Source organism: Amblyraja radiata, chromosome 22 (assembly GCF_010909765.2).
Source record: "Amblyraja radiata isolate CabotCenter1 chromosome 22, sAmbRad1.1.pri, whole genome shotgun sequence".
Lineage (NCBI taxonomy): Eukaryota > Metazoa > Chordata > Chondrichthyes > Rajiformes > Rajidae > Amblyraja > Amblyraja radiata.
The window spans coordinates 29,720,242-29,738,489 of record NC_045977.1 but is presented as its reverse complement, the minus strand read 5'-3'; the positions used below and the strand labels follow the sequence as shown (position 1 = coordinate 29,738,489).

The 18,248-nt window shown below is 43.0% G+C and overlaps 2 protein-coding genes across 4 annotated transcripts in view; one reads left to right on the top strand and one right to left on the bottom strand.

The window, feature by feature from the left end:
• Nucleotides 1-4,108, top strand: part of ern2 (endoplasmic reticulum to nucleus signaling 2) — a 77,333-nt gene extending 73,225 nt beyond the window's left edge. For 2 of the 3 annotated variants that reach the window (XM_033040884.1, XM_033040883.1), the window contains 3 exons: nucleotides 1,753-1,876; nucleotides 1,974-2,041; nucleotides 2,723-4,078. In XM_033040884.1, coding sequence (XP_032896775.1) covers nucleotides 1,753-1,876; nucleotides 1,974-2,041; nucleotides 2,723-2,929 — 399 coding nt within the window. In that variant the 3' untranslated portion in view covers nucleotides 2,930-4,078. Of the gene's footprint in view, nucleotides 1-1,752; nucleotides 1,877-1,973; nucleotides 2,042-2,722 lie in introns of all 3 variants that reach the window. The other variant, XM_033040882.1, reaches the window with a different exon arrangement.
• A 1,112-nt stretch (nucleotides 4,109-5,220) lies between these two features.
• plk1 (polo like kinase 1) lies at nucleotides 5,221-17,647 on the bottom strand. Its single transcript, XM_033040896.1, has 11 exons — nucleotides 16,940-17,647; nucleotides 15,493-15,661; nucleotides 13,481-13,625; nucleotides 13,291-13,384; nucleotides 12,569-12,788; nucleotides 11,447-11,501; nucleotides 10,804-10,904; nucleotides 10,405-10,482; nucleotides 7,731-7,885; nucleotides 6,565-6,747; nucleotides 5,221-6,043 (listed from the first exon to the last, which is right to left on the bottom strand). Exons 1-11 carry the CDS (start codon nucleotides 17,288-17,290, stop codon nucleotides 5,837-5,839), a joined length of 1,758 nt encoding a protein of 585 aa, XP_032896787.1. The 5' UTR covers nucleotides 17,291-17,647; the 3' UTR covers nucleotides 5,221-5,836.
• Nucleotides 17,648-18,248: the final 601 nt, after the last annotated feature.

Genomic DNA, 18,248 nt, shown 5'->3' with positions numbered 1-18,248 from the left:
CCAGCCCAGTACATTAATTGATTTCCAGAGTGATCTGATGTGCATTCCTTTTTCTTGCAATTATTTTCATGAACAGAGAATCCACAATTACATGAATCTTATAGAGAATTTGGAGTAACATTGACAAATTATTAGATCAGGTCTGCTGAATGAGAAGAGTGGAGAAATATTGATGGTCATCTAACGCTGACTCCAACCACAGTCCACCATTGTGTTAAAATTGGGGAGGGAGTTCCAGGATGAAACACAGATACAATATTTCCAAAACAGGATGGTGTTCAACTTGGAAGGTATTTGCAGGTTGTGGTGTGACGATGCACTTGCAGCCCATTTCCACTTGCAGTAGCAAGTTAGGGAAGTGCTCGCAGATTAGTCCAGGCTAGATTCTGCAGTGCATTGTGAAGATAGTACTTTGCAGTCACATCCTAGTGCAGACAATGAAGGTTCAGTGCGATTGAATTGAAGCCTTGAATTATTTTGAGCTTCTTGAGAGTTATTAGTGCTGCACTCATCTGGGCTTGTGGAGAGAGTTCCATCATATTCCTCAGCTGTCCTATGTTTAGAATGAACATGTACTTGAAAGTGTCAAAGACAAGTTAATTGTTACAGGATATCCAGCCTCTGGCCTGCTCTGTTGCTCGTTTCCCTTATCCCTAACCAGTCTGAAGAAGGGTCTTGACCCGAAGCATCACCCATTGCTTCTCTCCAGTGATGCTGCCTGTCCTGCCGAGTTACTCCAGCTTGTTTGTGTCTATCATCTGTTGCCATGATGTTCATGTGGCTAGGCCAATTGAGTTTCTGATCCATGCTTGAGGTCTGGAGCTCAAATAGCAAACCCCATACTTGGGTGTGAAAGTATCATTTGATTGCACAATTATTGATGGCTTCTATCAATTTGCTGATGGTTGGGAATAGATTGATCGGGTGAAAGACGAACAATGCTAGAAACACTCAGCTGGTAAGGCAGCACCTGTGGAAAGTTTCAGAACTGAACTGTTGTGAGTAAACTGTTTGAGCAGATTATTGTGCCTTTCATGTCCGCGGTTGTCCCAATTACTTTCCAGATTGAAATCTTGTGTAATATTAGCAAAACTCACTGGAACTAAACAGAATGAGAGGTGGTTTCAAATAAACATTTGCGATTTCAAGTTGGATTGACAGGGTAGATGCTGAGACTGCAGATTCTAAAACTAGAGGACTCTGTTACTCTCTCCAAAAGTGCTTCCTGGTTTGCTGAGTATTTTCAGTACTTCACTGTTTTTATTTTATATTTCCAGGATCTAGGTTCTAGCTTTTCAATTAGTTTACATTGGGGCCATTGCTGCCCTATGGTTTTCAAACATCCCAGCCGGTGAAGTCTGATTGCATCCTCTTTCTCTGATAGTAATTTCATGGTTTCAGATTTTGAGCATAGTGCATTCAGAAAGTATTCAGACCGCTTCACTTTTTCCACATTGTGTTACAGTACAGCCTTATTTTAAAATGGATTACATTCTTTTTTTTTAAATCATCAATCTACACACAATACCCCAGAATGAAGAAGCGAAGAGGTGTTTTGAAATTTAATCCATTTTAGAATAAGGCTGTAACATAACAAAATGTGGAAAAAGTGAAGGAATACTTTCTGAATGCACTGTAGGTCTGGTAAAATTATTTCAGCCACAGGTTGAAACATCCCTGATATGTGTGAAATAACTTTCCAGTCATTTTTGTATTAAAATGCCATTTTCAACTATTGCTTTGTACTGTTAGGATGTGAGTGATCGGATAGAAAAAGAACCAGTGGAAGGGCCAACAGTTAGTAGATTGGAGACTGGCGGAAGATTGGTGGTGAGAACAAACTGGAGGATGCACATCTCTGTACCCTTACAAACAGGTGAGCTACTACAGGATTGTGAATGATTGTTTAACATTAGAAATATTCAGGTATTCATATAGAAAATACATAATTATTTTTATTTGTCCTATCCAAGACTTGAGAAAGTTTCGGACATATAAAGGAAACTCCGTGCGCGATCTTCTTCGGGCCATGAGAAATAAGGTGAGGAATAAGCTATCATTACCGATCAAAACGTTGTGCAAGGGCGGCACAGTGGTAGTGTTGCTGTCTTACAGGGTGCTTATCTGTACAGAGTGTGTATGCTCTCCCCTTCACCTGTGTGGGTTTTCGCCGTGATCTCTAGTTTCCTCCTACACTCGAAAGACGTACAGGTTTGTAGGTTAATTGGCTTGGTGTAAATGTAAATTGTCTAGTGTGTGGAGGGTAGTGTAAGTGTGTAGGGGTCTCTGGTTGGCATGTTCTCAGTGGGCTGAAGATCCTGTTTCCACACTATATCTCTAAACTAAATCTATAATACAAGGGATTTGGATACGAGTTGGGGAAGGTGACCAAAAGTTGCTGGTAAAAACTAATTTAAAGTTTTAGGAGATGGGTATCTCAAATGTGATGAGATGTAAGAGAATTCTGAGAGCAGTGCTTACTGTTTATGACCTGGAATGGGGACAACTGCACTGCAAAATAACTCCTCAAAAATGGAGATCATAGCAGTTGGAGCCAGCTAGGTTGGGATAATGCAAGGATCTTTGATCTCTATGTGGCAGTGTATATTTCATATTTATACCTGAGTGCTTGAAATGAAAAGTATCCCACTCCATGGCGTAGTCACAAGTCACTGATAATGTAAGATTAATTTTGTAAATCTGATATAAAATGACTCCACAGAAACATCACTGCCACGAACTACCACTGGAAGTACAGGAGACACTGGGAGAGATACCGGACCAGTTTGTGCAATACTTCACGTCTAGATTCCCAAAGCTACTGCTGCATACATACCAAGCATTGGAAGCATGCAGTCATGAGAGGCTCTTTCACCTGTATTATCACCGGGAATCTGGAGACCTGAACATTGTCAAGCCAGAGAGATAGCCAGCACAAGCATGCTTGTGGGAATCTATAGAACTGAATGAAGTGCTCTTGAAGCTAAAATGCTTCACGTAGAATAGAGTAAGATTGACATTTTCAGAGAACAAAGAAATCTGTTCGATGACCTCTGCTGTCATAAGCCTGCGCATAAATGGATCATCTTAACTTTACAATGGAGACACTTTATTGGTATGATTGGGCAAGATAAAAATGTGTTCATAATGTAGTCAAGGAGCTGGACCTGACACACAAGGAAGAGACAATTGTTACATAACACTACTCCAGCTCACAGCTGTGACCAAAGCTGGGGAGAACAGTTTCTTTCCTATGCAGAAGAACCAACAATGTTGTGGAATCAAACAGGACAGGTAGAAAAAAGGAAAGCGCTCTGCCGTATACATGTTTGTGCCATAAAAACACCACTGATGCCACAGGTGATAGTTGTAACACTGGCTACCAACGTTTACAGCATAGTATTTGTGCACACTTACCTTAAGTGACTGGAGAGGGGTTTTTTTAAGAGATTATTTTCAGTTAAATACAACCTACTTAATTTTTTTTAAATTATATCAAAATCAATCATTTCTCATCACTGATGGCCTTATGCAATGCTATCATGTCCTCATCTTGTAAAGCTGTTAATAGCTCTAAATTATTTTGAAAGGGAGTCAATGGATAGTGAGCAGAAACCAAAATCAAGGCCGAGGCCTATTCTTGGAGCTGCTGCTTCTCACCATTTATGGCCCTGGATGATTTACCTGGTTCAACAGCTTTGTTGTTCACCACATAGATTTCCATAAATCAGATCAACAGAACGAAACATTTGTTTATTTAAAACTACATGCATTGTTCACCACTCAATCATGTTGTAGATATGAAATGATTGCTGCATAATTTGGACTGAGCTTTCTGTGGCAAAGGCACATTGGAGACCAGAACTTGCTTAAACGACTCTTGGAATAGGCATTATGCAATGGGTTTATTATATGCTAAATGGTGTAATCTTATTTTTTTAAAATATTACAGTTGAAAAATCAAACTGCCAAAGGGTTGGGAGTGGGTGGAAAAGTTGATGTGAAAATTTTTTGTAAGCAGTTAAAGAGATTGAGGTTTATAAATAAACATTTCTGCTGTGCAGTATTTTATGCAAGACTTTAGGCTTCTAGTCTGAATAAATTTGTTCATTAGAATGAGGCTTTGGCTTTTTTTTTTATTGTAACATCCATCCTTAAGGCTACTTATCGTCCAACTTCAATTAGTGTAGACATTTCATTGAGCTGATACCACAGATTGTTTATCCTTGATCGCTTGTATTCATGGCTCAGAGTAGAAATCTTCCAAATGAGCAATAATTTGTTCCAAGACAAAATGAAGTGATTGATGGCAAGATAATTCACAGTAGAAACAGGAATAACCAGTGATGTGTCCTTGCAGTCCCACAATGTCAAAATCACAAATTGCTACATGCTTTGTTTGACCCAGTGTTAAACTGAGGAAGCACGATCTTCAATCCAGTTGATTGATTTGCCAGAATTAAAATCTTAATTTAAAAGACATCTTAACCATTTACTCAGCCAGTCTCCAAATGATCTGGAGGTGGATTAAAATAAAATCAATGTAGCATTACTTAGTAATAGCATATACATTTTCCAAAAATCTGTCCAATAGAACTGGTGTCACACTACTTAAGACTCCATTAACATTATCCTTTAACTTGTTTAGCTGAACAGGACAAAATAAAGAGAGATTATTTAAATTATACAATTTACTTGCCATCTGGTGTTGGATATGGAGAAAAGTATGGCTTATTCAAGCATCTGAACTCTATAGTTGTTGCTTTCTTTGAAATTTAATGTAAATTCAGTTTTTAATCTTTGTAAAGAAGCAGAGTGTATAACAAGCTCTGTCCATTGGACTTTTAAATTAGGAAATTGGACAATACCAGATCTTCAAAGGGTGGAGCTAATAGTTGATTTATGTACACAGCCCTGATCTGCAGCCCTAGTCAAATCTTGGGTTTCTATAGTCCTCATCCCAATAACAATTTCTCCCAATCCAAATCACCTCATTCCCTTGATCTGAAACACACCTTTCACGTACCTAATAAATTCAAAACATTAAATTTATCATCCTTGAATGAGACCATGTCCATTCATTGTTCTCCACCAAAATAAGCAACCATCAGCTCATCTTAATACAATGCTTCATTGGGACCAGTAGTGTAAACGACACCACTCAAATGGTTCACATTACACCCACTACAGATTAACATTAAAGTCAGTTTAGGCAGGGCATGTACTGAAGAACAGATCTTTATTCCTGAAAATATTACATTAAAAATTGCATTAATGTTTTCTACAAAACAGACATGTCAATGTCTGTTCTGAAAGCTTTGCAATATTTGTCCAGCTGCATGAGTTTCCACAATAGAAGTAGGCAGAGTTCAAGAGAAAGATATTCATAATTGTGACATGCCTATTTTAATGTTAACCAAATTGAAATGAGGCACAGCATCAACTTCCTGGCTAATATGCTCAGCAAACCAGGATTTCATCTTGGATCAAGAGGTTGGGGAGGGAGATAAGACAAAGTAACAAAGATGTAAACAGCTGCCCAGGAAGGAGTGGCACCTGGGAGTACAAAGTGCTTCAACATTTGACTTCAAACAGCTGGAGAACGCCTGCACACAAAAAGGAGTGAAAGCAGCAAGTATGATACAGCTTATAATTTACATGATCTCATCGGCCTCAAGTCACTGCACATAATGAGAGAAACCATGCTTTTCCCCTTCAACTCTAAAGCATACCGCTTGCTCCGACAATTCAAGTGTTTTAATACAAAAGCCTCACAAAGTGTATTTACAAAATTTCACTCTCTACATCAAGAACGGGTAAAGTCCAGAAATCGTGGTCACGCTGTAGGTTTGACTTTTGCTCCCACAGCTTTTGTTGTAAGCAACTTTTCCACCATAGTGCGTGCATAACGTATGCGACTTGCCAGTTCCTTGCTGCAACCGTGCTCCTCAATCATGCTCAGTTTGAACGTGTGGAACTCCCGCTTATCATCAATGTATGTCACTGCATTCATCAGTGGGCACACGATAATCTTAGTGTGGTCCTGAAAGAGGAAATAAAATTAAAAACTGGTCCCGCCTCCTACTGTAGAGAATCTAGGGCCAGAGCAAATTGATTTGTTTGCAAAGTCCAATGGTGTGAACTTTTGAAATATCTCATCTGGGGTCAAGATAGGCATGGGTTTTAGTACTCATGCGATATGGTTTTTGGATGGGAACATGGTGATGCACAAGGTAATTATGTGGAGGAAGGAACTGCAGATGCTGGTTTAAACCAAAGACAGACACAAAAATCTGGTAACTCAGTGGGACAGGCAGCATATCTGGAGAGATGGAATGGGTGATGTTTTGTGTTGAGACCCTTCTTCAGACAAAGTCACAGGAAAGGGAAACGAGATATTGACGATGATATAGAGATATAGAACAATTAATGAAATAGTAACAATGGCCAGTGTTAGCTGTTTTTTGGGTGAAAACGAGAAGCTGGAGGGATATGGGTGGGGGAGGGATACAGACAGGTAGTTAGACACTCCAAAGTAACTTGGAAGTTAAAAGTACTACTTACCTGGAAGAAGTTGATCTGAACAGTCCCATTGCTAAGATGCAAGACAATCGCACTGCGTGTCCTAAACCAAATCCTCAGGAATGGTAGCCTTGCCAACTCATCGCCTTCCCTGGGGGTTATGTTAGCTCCCGCCTTCAGCAAATGCTCACTCATGTAGTTGCTGAAGTATTTCAGCAGAGTCGCCTGTTTGTGCAAAGACAGAAACCCATTAATGCCTTCCAGTTAATGGAAGTCCACTTCTCACTCCCAATTACTATCCATTAAGAAAACGGATTAGATCAACTATTGTCCCCTCCAAGAATACTTCCTTTAAGCAATGCCATCTCAATTGTTGTCAATCATATCTGGATCTATCCTTTTCTTGCAATACCCAGACAATTTCAACAGCGATTATTACTCCGACTAATGTTTGTCCAAATTGCCCGTCTTCCAAGACAATTATCTCGTGACAGTGGAGAACCATGCTGCTGATGGATATGCTGTATTCCTCTAGCAGGTTAAGTTTGTTGCTCCAGATACCAGCATCTGCAGTCCCATGTCTAATTAGTGAAGGGGGCTACAGGCCATGTGCCCAAATGCCAATGCTCTTATACTAGTTGGTGATAATAAGGGGCCATCATCTTAGTCCTTCAGAAGTGGATCAGGACCAGATTCTGATTGGCACTATGTTGATTCAATTGAGACAGGTGATCACCCCATTTCTTTAACCCTTTTATCTCAAGCATCAGAAAATGAGAAACCAAGTGAAGCAACAATCACAACTTAAAAAACAATCCTCTCATTATCACCAGGTTTGCACAGTCTTCCTTGCAAACACAAGGCCCATGGAGTTTGGTCCAATACTCTGCTATGGACTAAATGTAGAACAAAATGTTGCCCTATAATCATGTATTGGTCCAGAAATTGTTGAATGTCAAGATTGTCTTGACCAAAAATGTCCAGATGCTGAATCCACTGAACAGAGCATTTATCTCCATGTGTCAGACAGGAGTGTGGTTCAAAACCTCACTCAAGCTACTGCAATGCACTAGGCCAAAGACTCACACACAGCATGTTGGGAAGGCTGCAATGTTTAGTAGTCCCTTTAATGCCTGGTCAATATTATGATCAAATCAGGGAACCCCAAGCTAAACACGGCAAATTTAGAAAAGTCATGTGGTACTTACTTTTTTGCTTAGGCTGGGAGGATAAGATCTAAAGTTCAGATAAGACTCAACCATGTTGCGATCGATGTATTGTAGACTCTCCCCATCATTGTACATTATTAAACGAGTAGAATCATTGAAGAGGACACCAACACTATTGTCACATAACTGATAACCTAGAGTGCAAAACCATACCAAGACATTAGTGACAGATTTTACACAAATGCAATAAAATTAATACTGCCAGAAGTTCACCATTGGTTAGAATCAAATATAGTAATAATCAATATAGCAAATCAAGGAGCAAAAGGGTGACTAAGTTGTCCTAAATGTGGTAAATTTAAACTGATCTTAACCTGGTGCATTAAGAGTCCTACTTTTCATTTTGTTCTTGGAAATCATTTCCCCCACAGTAGCTCAGCCAGAAAATAACATAGTGGAGGGATGCTTCTCCAACTGCAAATCTGAAACGTGGTGGAACCTCTTTTGAGGTATTGGATATTGTTATAACTATAAGTTATCAGACGACAATACATCAATTGGTTGATTTTTTGATAGTGCATGTTGTCAAAGGATACAGCAGGATATAGATCAGTTAATATGGGCAGAGAAAAGGCAGATGGTTTAATCCAGACAGGCGAGGTATTGTTTAAGAGGTCAAATGCAAGAAGAAATATACAGCAAGTGGCAGGACCCGTGGCAGCATTTGTGTGCAGAGAAATCTTAGTGCAAGTCTATAGTGTGGTAAAGGAATACAGCATGCTTGGATTTAATCACGTAGCGTATAAAGTTAGCAAGTTATGTTGCAGCAATATAAAACTCTGGTTAGGCCACATTGAGAACAGTGTGCAGTTCTGGTTATTGGATTATAGGATTAGTGAGGATACATAATAGGTTCACCAGGATGTTGTCTGGTTTGGAGGGCATTAGTTATAAGGAGAGGTTGGACAAACTAGGATGGGTTTCTCTGGAGTGAAGGCCGATGAGATCCAGGAAGTTGCTAACAGTTTGAGAGACAGATAGGGGAGATGGTCTTCTTCCCAGCAGAGAAATGCCAAATATTTCTTGGGCTGCATAGTGGTACAGCAGGACAGGCAGCATCTCTGGAGAGAAGGAATGGGTCATGTTTCAGGTCGAGATCCTTCTTCAGACCTTCTCTCCGGAAATGCTGTCTGCATTTTGTGTATCTTTGGTTTAAACCAGCGTTTGCAGTTCCTTCATGCACATGTTGTAGGTCTGCTGCCTCAGTACCAGAGACTAGTGTTTAATCCTGACCTCAGGTGCTAACTGTGTGGAGTTTGTATGGAGTCCTGTGACCATTTGCACCAGTTTCCCCTATATACCAAAGACATGCAGGTTGATAGGTGAAATGACTGCTGTAAATCGCTCTGTATTTAGGCAAGTGGTGGAATATGGGTGGGGGGAATTTATAACAATATGTTGAGAATAAAGTTGGATTAGATTCATGTTGATGTTGTGCAAAGAGATGGTGGATAGTCAGCATGGACTCATTGGGCCAACTTGTTTCCATGCTGCAAGTGATGGGGGAATATTTAGAGATGCACGAGGCAAGCATTTTTTGTATAAACCGTGATAGAAAGGAAACCGTTATGAAAGTAAGCATGCAGGTACAGTAGGCAGTGAAGAAAGCATGTTGGCCTTTATAACAAGAGGAATCGAATATAGGAGCAAAGAGGTCCTTCTGCAGTTGTACAGAGCCCTAGTGAGACCACACCTGGAGTATTGTGTTCAGTTTTGGTCCCCTAATTTGAGGAAGGACATTCTTGCTATTGAGGGGGTGCAGCGTAGGTTTACAAGGTTAATTCCCGGGATGGTGGGACTGTCATATGCTGAGAGAAAGGAGCAGCTGGGCTTGTACACTCTGGAGTTTAGAAGGATGAGAGGGTATCTCATTAAAACATATAAGATTGTTAAGGGCTCAGACACATTAGAGGTAGGAAACATGTTCCCGATGTTGGGGTTGTCCAGAACCAGGGGTCACAGTTTAAGGATAAGGAGTAAGCCATTTAGAACGGAGACAAAACACTTTTTCGCACGGAGAGTGGCGAGTCTGTGGAATTCTCTGCCTCAGAGGGCGCTGGAGGCAGGTGGATGCTTTCAAGAGAGAGCTAGATAGGGCTCTTAAAAATAGCAGTCAGGGGATATGGGGAGAAAGAAGGAACGGGGTACTGATTGGGGATGATCAGCTATGATCACATTGAATGGCGGTGCTGGCTCGCAGGGCCAAATGGCCTACTCCTGTACCTATTGTCTATTGATAGGTGCCTGGACCATGCTGCCAGGGCGTGGGTAGCAGATACAATAGAGACACTGGAGGCACTCTCGTGAACATGCAAGGTATGGAGGATTTAGAGCACATGCAGACAGAAAGGGTTTAATTTGTTATGGTCAGCCCAGATATTGTGGGCTGAAGGGCCTGTTCTTGTAATACTGACAATGTTTTAAAACAGGTTTTATTCATTCTATCCACCAGATTTAAATCCACATACCCAGAAACTCAGGTTATTGGAACAGTTAGGAAGTTACAAGATAACATTAGTTAAACCTAAGGTCAATCCAGATTTAGCCAGGATCCACATGCATTAAGTTCAAGATGCAGCAGCCAAGCTAATCTGATATCCCCATGATGTTCCATGCAAGCCAAAGGTTATCCAAAGTGTTGACTGGAACTTACCCAAACCATATTTATCAGAATAATCCACCCATTTGCTGACCCAAAAGATTGGTATACACGCTGGATCTTCAGCCTCCTCTGCCAAGGGAGAGGTGAAAAAAAATTAAACATTGCATTTGTACACTTCAGAATTATGATACCATTAATTAAATTTAGACATTAGATGTTTAGCTCACTTCCTCACTATCCTTTACCCACTGCCCAAAAATAAAAATGAGGTGAAGTGTGCTTGGTTAAACTGAACAAATGTTGGCATTTTATAGCTACAATATTTATTAATCTGGTAATATTTCAATCAAAATTGGTTGAGAAATGTCACATCCAACCCCATCCCAGCATATAGGAAAGTGGCCACCCTATTCAACCCACCAGAAACTGCTGCTGAAACAACTTGCATACCTTGTCTGATCACAGCTTTATCAGCTGGTTTTGCTGCTACTGCACTGCTTAACTGTTGCAAAAGCTCCGTGAGGTAGAAATCATTGCACTCGCCCACTTCCCTGCGGAAAACAGAAAAAGCAAATTGTCACGTATACCCTCGACCTTACGCAGGAGAAACATTCCACCTAAAGGAATGAGGTCACCACACATGTACAACAATTGTTAACTCGGACCATTTTTTGAAGATTTAGGACAACACAGCAGCTATTACTAAGTCTTTGACATTTTACCAAGTCAGCTCATTTCTAAAACTGCCTGATCATTTAAAGCATTCCCTTCTAACACAAAGCAATTGAACCAATTACCGGAACCGATTTCTAAAAGTGCAGCACTTAGGGCAGTAAGATTTTCAACTAATTCAATGTACTATTTAGTACAGTACAAAGAACCTCCCAATGTCAATCCCTGGGCTCATGTTGGTGCAATCATCTAGCAGATTCAATAAATCTGAAAAATCCACTGTGCAGGCTACATATAGTGCTTGGCTTCACCAAGAGGAAAACAAACTGATTCATTCTACATATAAAGATTTTATGTATCAAAGACAGTATCAAAGGTTTCCACCTGACATGTGATTAGCATCAACAGAGATCATATTTACCTGACTACTCCATCGTCATCTTCAGACTTGCCTGGTTTGTCTCCACCGGGAACATCTATTGGATTAAGATATCAATTATACAAAATTGACTCCATAATTACAATATCTCAGTCAATATTGAGGGGAGCGGGGCAGTGTGTTTCAGTAGGTTTGGAAATACATTGCTACCAAAGAGAACAATTCCCAAATAGCATCAGTCATACAGCGTGGAAACAAGCATTTTGGCCGAACTTTCCCACACCGACCAACATGTCCCATCTACACCAGTCCTGCCTGCCTGAGTTGGCCCATAAACTCTAAAACCCATCCTATCCATGTACCTGCTTAAACGTTTCTTAAACATTTGGAGGGAATACATTTATAATACATCCTCCTCGTCCTTTTCAGCTGGAGTCGATAATATGATTGGCACAATAAGTGGTTGGTTCACCCTTTCACAAGCTGGGGTTAGGGGAGAGTTAACTATGGGTGTTGAGTGTGCATGAAGGTGGCTCACCAGCTTCAAAAGCAGAATTGGATTCTATCCCTCCGTCGTCCAATATCAAGAGCAGCATCATGTTACACTAGGTAAATAATTGGCCCCATAACAGAAGTGCCCACGTCGCGGGGCTGGAAACTGGACGTATCCCGAGCTAATTCTGCCACCACCATCAACTTCTGCGACAAGTGATGGCTCCCACCGATTGTCGCCGGAAGCTCGCGTCCTTTTCTGGACAGACGATGACAGCGAGGTCAACATTTGTAACAGGATGGACACGAAAGAAAAGAGGTAAATAATTCACTCTCACCACTAACAATCTCTTCACCCACTTTCTGCAGGTCAAAGGTGTAACTATAGGAATTCACAAGCTACACTCATCCTTGGATTTACTTGTTCACCATCACCTCCCTCTCATTAAAAATGGAGCAAAACAGATGTATTGTGTAGAGAAATTAAGTTGAAGCCAATGTGATGCCAATACACCACGTCAGATTACTTATAGTCCTGCAGCACTGTCACCAGGTGGGGGAATGCTACAGGATAGGTACTACATGACAGTTATATTACTATTAGAGGTTGATCCGCGCACATCTTAATTTACTAGTGCCAGAGCACCAGATACCTAGTGATCTAACTGATACCTTTGTTGAGTTCAGCTAGAGGCCTTCGCATATTGGAATCAATTCCACCAGGAGCCAGAGAGAACCTGGGAGCCATGGTCAAGCAAGTAGTGGGCAATCGGACAGGCAAGTAGCCAGTTGAAAAGAACTCATCATTCAGCAGTTCATGGATATTGGGCCGTGTGCTTGGATCTGATCGCAGCATCTTCTGAATGAGATTAGCAGCCAGAGGGTTGATGTGCTGGAAGAGGATTTAAAAAAAAAGGTTTGTTACTAAATTTACAAAAGGAACACAGCACTGGTTCATCTTTGTTTATGCTCTACGCATTCCTCACCCTACTCCATGAATTCTTCCTATCCCTTTTCAAAGTAGCTACCTTAAACTGCATCATTGCTCTTGCTTCAGGTATTCCATGGTAGCAAGTTATTAATTCTAATTAGTCATAAGGCATTGCAGATACTTGGTCTACAAATGTCTTAAAAGATAGACGAGCACTTGATCTTTATACCTTCGAACTATGCTACATGACAAAATGTATCCAAATTCCCTACTAATTTACAAGGGAGTGCATTGCAACATTTATCAGGGCTTGCTATAAAAAGCCCTCACTCTACCAGGCCTACTCTCGACTTTCCAAGATGGGCTTTTCAGATATAGTTTTAGTTTTAAAAGAGTCAATGAAGGCCATAACAAAGGGTCAAAACGCATAGCCCAGGTTAGGAGCCTGGTGTCAAGTGCTCACCTTAGGAATATTGTATTCATTTCTCTTTATCCGCATGTATGTCTCCTTAAGGCAGGAAGTTTCAAATGGAGGTTTCCCCACAAGTAGTGTATACCTGCAACAAGTTGGCTACAATTAAAAGCCTGCTTAACCAGGAGGGGAAATACTACCAAATAGCCATGAGAAAAGGATTCAGCTGTACAATACTCACATAATGCAGCCCAAAGACCAGACATCAACTTCAAAACTATGCCCTTTCTTGCCAATCACCTCTGGGGCAATGTAGTTGGGAGTTCCACATAGTGTCTTTTTGCGCTCTCCTTCATATTGCACTGTAGTAGCCAGGCCAAAGTCACCTTCAAATAATCCACAGGTCAGCGATTATGCCCAGTAATATGGTACACAGAGCCAACATGACAAAAACAAATAGACAAGTCACTGGTAACTGTATTTATAGTCTCCTTCAGTCTGCATGGGTAGGCTCAGAGGGTGAATCTGAGCAACTGGAAGATGAGTACAATTGCCAAAGGTGTTTTCTGCATCCACACAGAGCCTGCATTTGGCTAGTTCACAGCGAGATACAGACAACCATATGCATTAGCGCCAGTTCCAGAGACAAACCAATGACAGATATGCAAAAAATAGACTGGTGCTAGAGTATGCTTTGGAAGCAGCCTATTGTTTTGGATTTAGTAGAATGGTGCCATGTCAAAGCCCAATGACCAACCTGTGATCAAGTACCTGCCCAGCCATAACCCTACCCAGCAATAGTTATGATTATAAGGACTGACACTGGACCCAAATCACAGGAAGCCAGGACATGAACATGCACAGGTCTGCTCCCTCATACCTTTTGCTCCCATTCCTTTCAATTATATATGGTGTACTGCTCAACTGCTGCTTAGCATGCCATTGAGTGTCATACAGCATGAAAACAGGCCTCAGCCCAACTTGCCCATCTATGCTAGTCCCATCGTCATGGTTTGACATTCTTCTAAACCTTTCCGATCTACACAGCTGTCCAGATGGCTTTTAAATGTTTGACTTCATTCACTCAAAGGCAACACATGGAGTTAGAGCTATACAGCAGGCCTCATCCAGGTTGATCAAAATGCCCCATCTAAACTAGTCCAATATCCCTCTGAACTTTCCTGTCCATGTGCCAGTTGGCATGGAAGTAGAGCTGCTGCCTTACAGCATTAGAGACCAGAGTTCTATCCCGACAGCAGGTGTTGTCTGTATATTTGCCGTGACTGAGGGTTTCCTCAGTTAGCTCCAGGTACAAAGACATGCAGGTTGGTAGGTTAAGGTTAATTGGCTTTTGTAAATTGTCCCTAGTGTGTAGACTAGTGTGAACAGGTGATCTTTGGTCAGCACTGACTTGGTGAGCCAAAGCGTTTGTTTCCACCCCGTATCACTAAACAACTAAATGTGCTGGCCAAACTTCTTAATTATTATTGTACCCGCCTCGAAATACCTCTGGAAAATGTGTGAAACTTTCACCGTGTGAAAGTTGCCCCTCAAGTTCTTATTAAATATTATTCCTCACCTTAAATCTATGCCCTCTTTAACCTCTAAATCTATAAACTCATTTATTCATCCTCATGATTTTATACAGCTACACCAGATCACCCTCCATTCCAAACACTACAAGGAAATAAAGTCCTAGCCTGCCAAGGGTTTCGGCCCGAAATGTTGCCTATTTCCTTCGCTCCATAGATGCTGCTGCACCCGCTGAGTTCTCCAGCATTTTTGTCCACCTCAAACTTATTCTAACACGTGTCCAGGCAACACGCTCTTTTGCACTCTTGCTAGCTTAATTACATATTTCCTGCAAAAGGGTGACCAAAAGCAAACACAATACCCCGTCCAGTTGACCCAGGGAACCCTTCCAAATGCTCTTCCAGGGAGATGCTAAATGCATTTCGTTGTCTCTGTACTGTACACTGACAATGACAATTAAAATTGAATCTGAATCTGAAAACAGATCCTAAGCGCCTAACCGGTAGCGACACTGGTTAAACCGCAGGACTTGAAGTGAACTGCAGCTATGCCATTTAACCCGAAAAGTCGCGTCTGTGGGAAATATGCTACATTTAAATAATTCCACAAGTACCAGATGTATAGTTTAAAACATTAACTGACGGTTTGCAGTGAAGAGATAGGGTTCAGTTCGCCACAATGGGCCAACCAGCACAGGCAAGGGGCGAGTTGATGCCTTACCTATCTTTACTTCCATGTCGTCGTTGAGAAAGAGGTTGCCCAGCTTGAGATCCCGATGGATAACATGGGTGTTGTGTAAATACTGGGTGCCCAGGATAGTTTGCCTCAGGTAATATCTGGCTTCGGGTTCAGTCACAGCCTTGCGCCTCTTGTGCAGCTCCAACAGAGACTGAGGACACGGAAGGAACCACATTAATAAGAGAGACACAATACATTGCTAATGCTGGAATCTTGAATAAAACAGTGTTGGAGCAACTCATCGGGTCAGCCAACTCGGGTTGGGACCTTCCTTCAATTTGAAGATAGACATAAAGTGCTGAAGTATCAACGGGTCAGGCAGGCAGAGTCCGGAGAAAAGGAGGCTACGTTTCCAGTCGGAACCCTTTTTCAAACTAGAATTCCTTCAGATTGATGCCTGAACTGCAACGTTTTTTGCTTTACATTAACAAGAGGCAGTTTAAAAAAAATAGAGGCAGACGGACAATGCTGTTATAGTAATGTGTGGAGAAGAGGGGCTGTGCACAGCGCCGGGTCACTGTAACCCGGGGCACAGGAGGGAGGGGACGTGGTGAAGGAGAGCCGCATCTCCCCGGCCCTCAGCGGCCGGCCTTAGCCCCGCCCGCCGGGGGAGGAGCGCCGCTCTGGGGCCAACCAACCCGTTGCGAGCCGCCAAGTTTAAATATCAACTGCTCCGTTTAAAGGGAGACGCGGCCGAGTGTGGGGAAGAGCTGGAAGAATAGGGCCCGGGCCCGACAGGGTGGAGAGCGGCCCCGGTAGTGTTATTGTCAAATGTCCCATATAAAACAATGAAATGCTCATTTACAGCAGCACAGTATATGCACATATAGTAATCTGTAAATAATTAATAGACGAGGAAATAAAAGTTCAGTGCAAGTAAATATATATACATACACAGTATATATACACATACACACACATATATACATACACATATTATATACATACACATATATACACACACATACACAACACACTCTCCAGAGAAGGTACACAAAATTGCTGGGGAAACTCAGCGGGTGCAGCAGCATCTACTCTGATGAGTCTGATGAAGGGTTTCGGCCCGAAACGTCGCCTATTTCCTTCGCTACATAGATGCTGCTGCACCCGCTGAGTTTCCCCAGCAATTTTGTGTACCTTCGATATTCCAGCATCTGCAGTTCCCTTTTGAACACTCTCCAGAGATGCTGCCTGACCTGCTGAGTTACTCCAACATTGTGTCTATATACATATATATACAAACAAACATACACACACAAACACATGTATATATAATATATATACACATATACACACACACACATACGAGCGGATGATACACCACCGCGACCCAACCCCGACCAACATTCTCCTCCGACCCAACACCCTCTAGTACTGGGAAGGCGGCGAGGCCTCGCCCTGCCCCCGCCCTCGGCCCCCTCGCACTCACCCTGCGCCGGCACAGCTCCAGCACCACGTAGACGAAGTCGTCGTCCTCGAAGAAGCCGTGGAAGCCCACCACGTGGCTGTGGCAGATGCTCTTGTGGATGGAGATCTCCATCGTCATCTTCTCCCGCTGGTGCGGCTTCAGCAGCAGCGTCTTGGACACGATCTTGCCGGCGAACACCTCGCCCGTCTCCATGTCCGTGATCTCGTAGCACCTGGCGAAGCCGCCCTTGCCCAGGAAGCGACCACGGGTGTAGCGCTTCATGCTCTTGGGGTTGACCAGGATATCGGGGATGTCGGGCGGGCTGGGGGCGGCCGCCGACTTGGCCGCCGGCTTGACGGGCACCGTAGTCATGGTGGACGGGGGGTGTGTGCCTGGGGCTGGAGCCGAGAACGGGCCGCGGAGCAGTGAGGGGGTCTGGAGCGGCTGCAGACTGCACACTGGCCGTGGAGTAGAGAGTCTGGTCCGGGCGGCTGCTGCTGCTGCTGCTCCAGTGCCCGTGGAGCGGAGAGTCGGTCAGGTGTGCTCCGGGCGGCTGCTGCCTGAGTGAATGACCTACACACTGTCCCGGGCCCCCGCCTCGCGGGCTCCGATTCAAATCGGCAGTTGGCGAGGCGAGCGGCGCCTCCCATTGGCTGCCCGCGTTCAAACGGACCGCCCCCTCGCCCCCCGGGCCGCGCTGCACGCCGGGAGCCCGCTAGCCGGCCGTTTAAATGCACCCGGGGCGTTGCCTAGCGACCTCCGGGCGGCAGCGGCGGCGGCCAATCGCTGCAGAGTGTGGTTCCAGCATGTTAATCCCTAGTTACAGAGAATGAAAGAGGCTCCATGCATGTATGGATGAATGCATGCATGCATGGATGCATGCAGATTCTGGGACACTTTCTTCCCAGCTTTATCTGGGAACTGAATTTTCCTTCCGCAATCTTATGGATTTAAGAGAGAGTTAGATAGAGCTCTAGGGGCTAGTGGCGTCAAGGGATATGGGGAGATGGCAAGCACGGGTTATAGATAGGGGACGATCAGCCATGATCACAACGAATGGCAGTGCTGGCTCGAAGGGCCGAATGGCCTCCTCCTGCACCTATTTTCTATGTTTCTACAATCAGAGAGCATCTACCTCTTTGGTGACCCTCGGACTATCCTTTAAGAAATAACTGCAGATGCTGGAAAAATCGAAGGAAGACAAAAATGTTGGAGAAACTCAGCGGGTGAGGCAGCATCTATGGAGCGAAGGAATAGGAAGCGTCACCTATTCCTTCACTCCATAGATGCTGCCTCACCCGCTGAGTTTCCCCAGTATTTTTGCCAACCT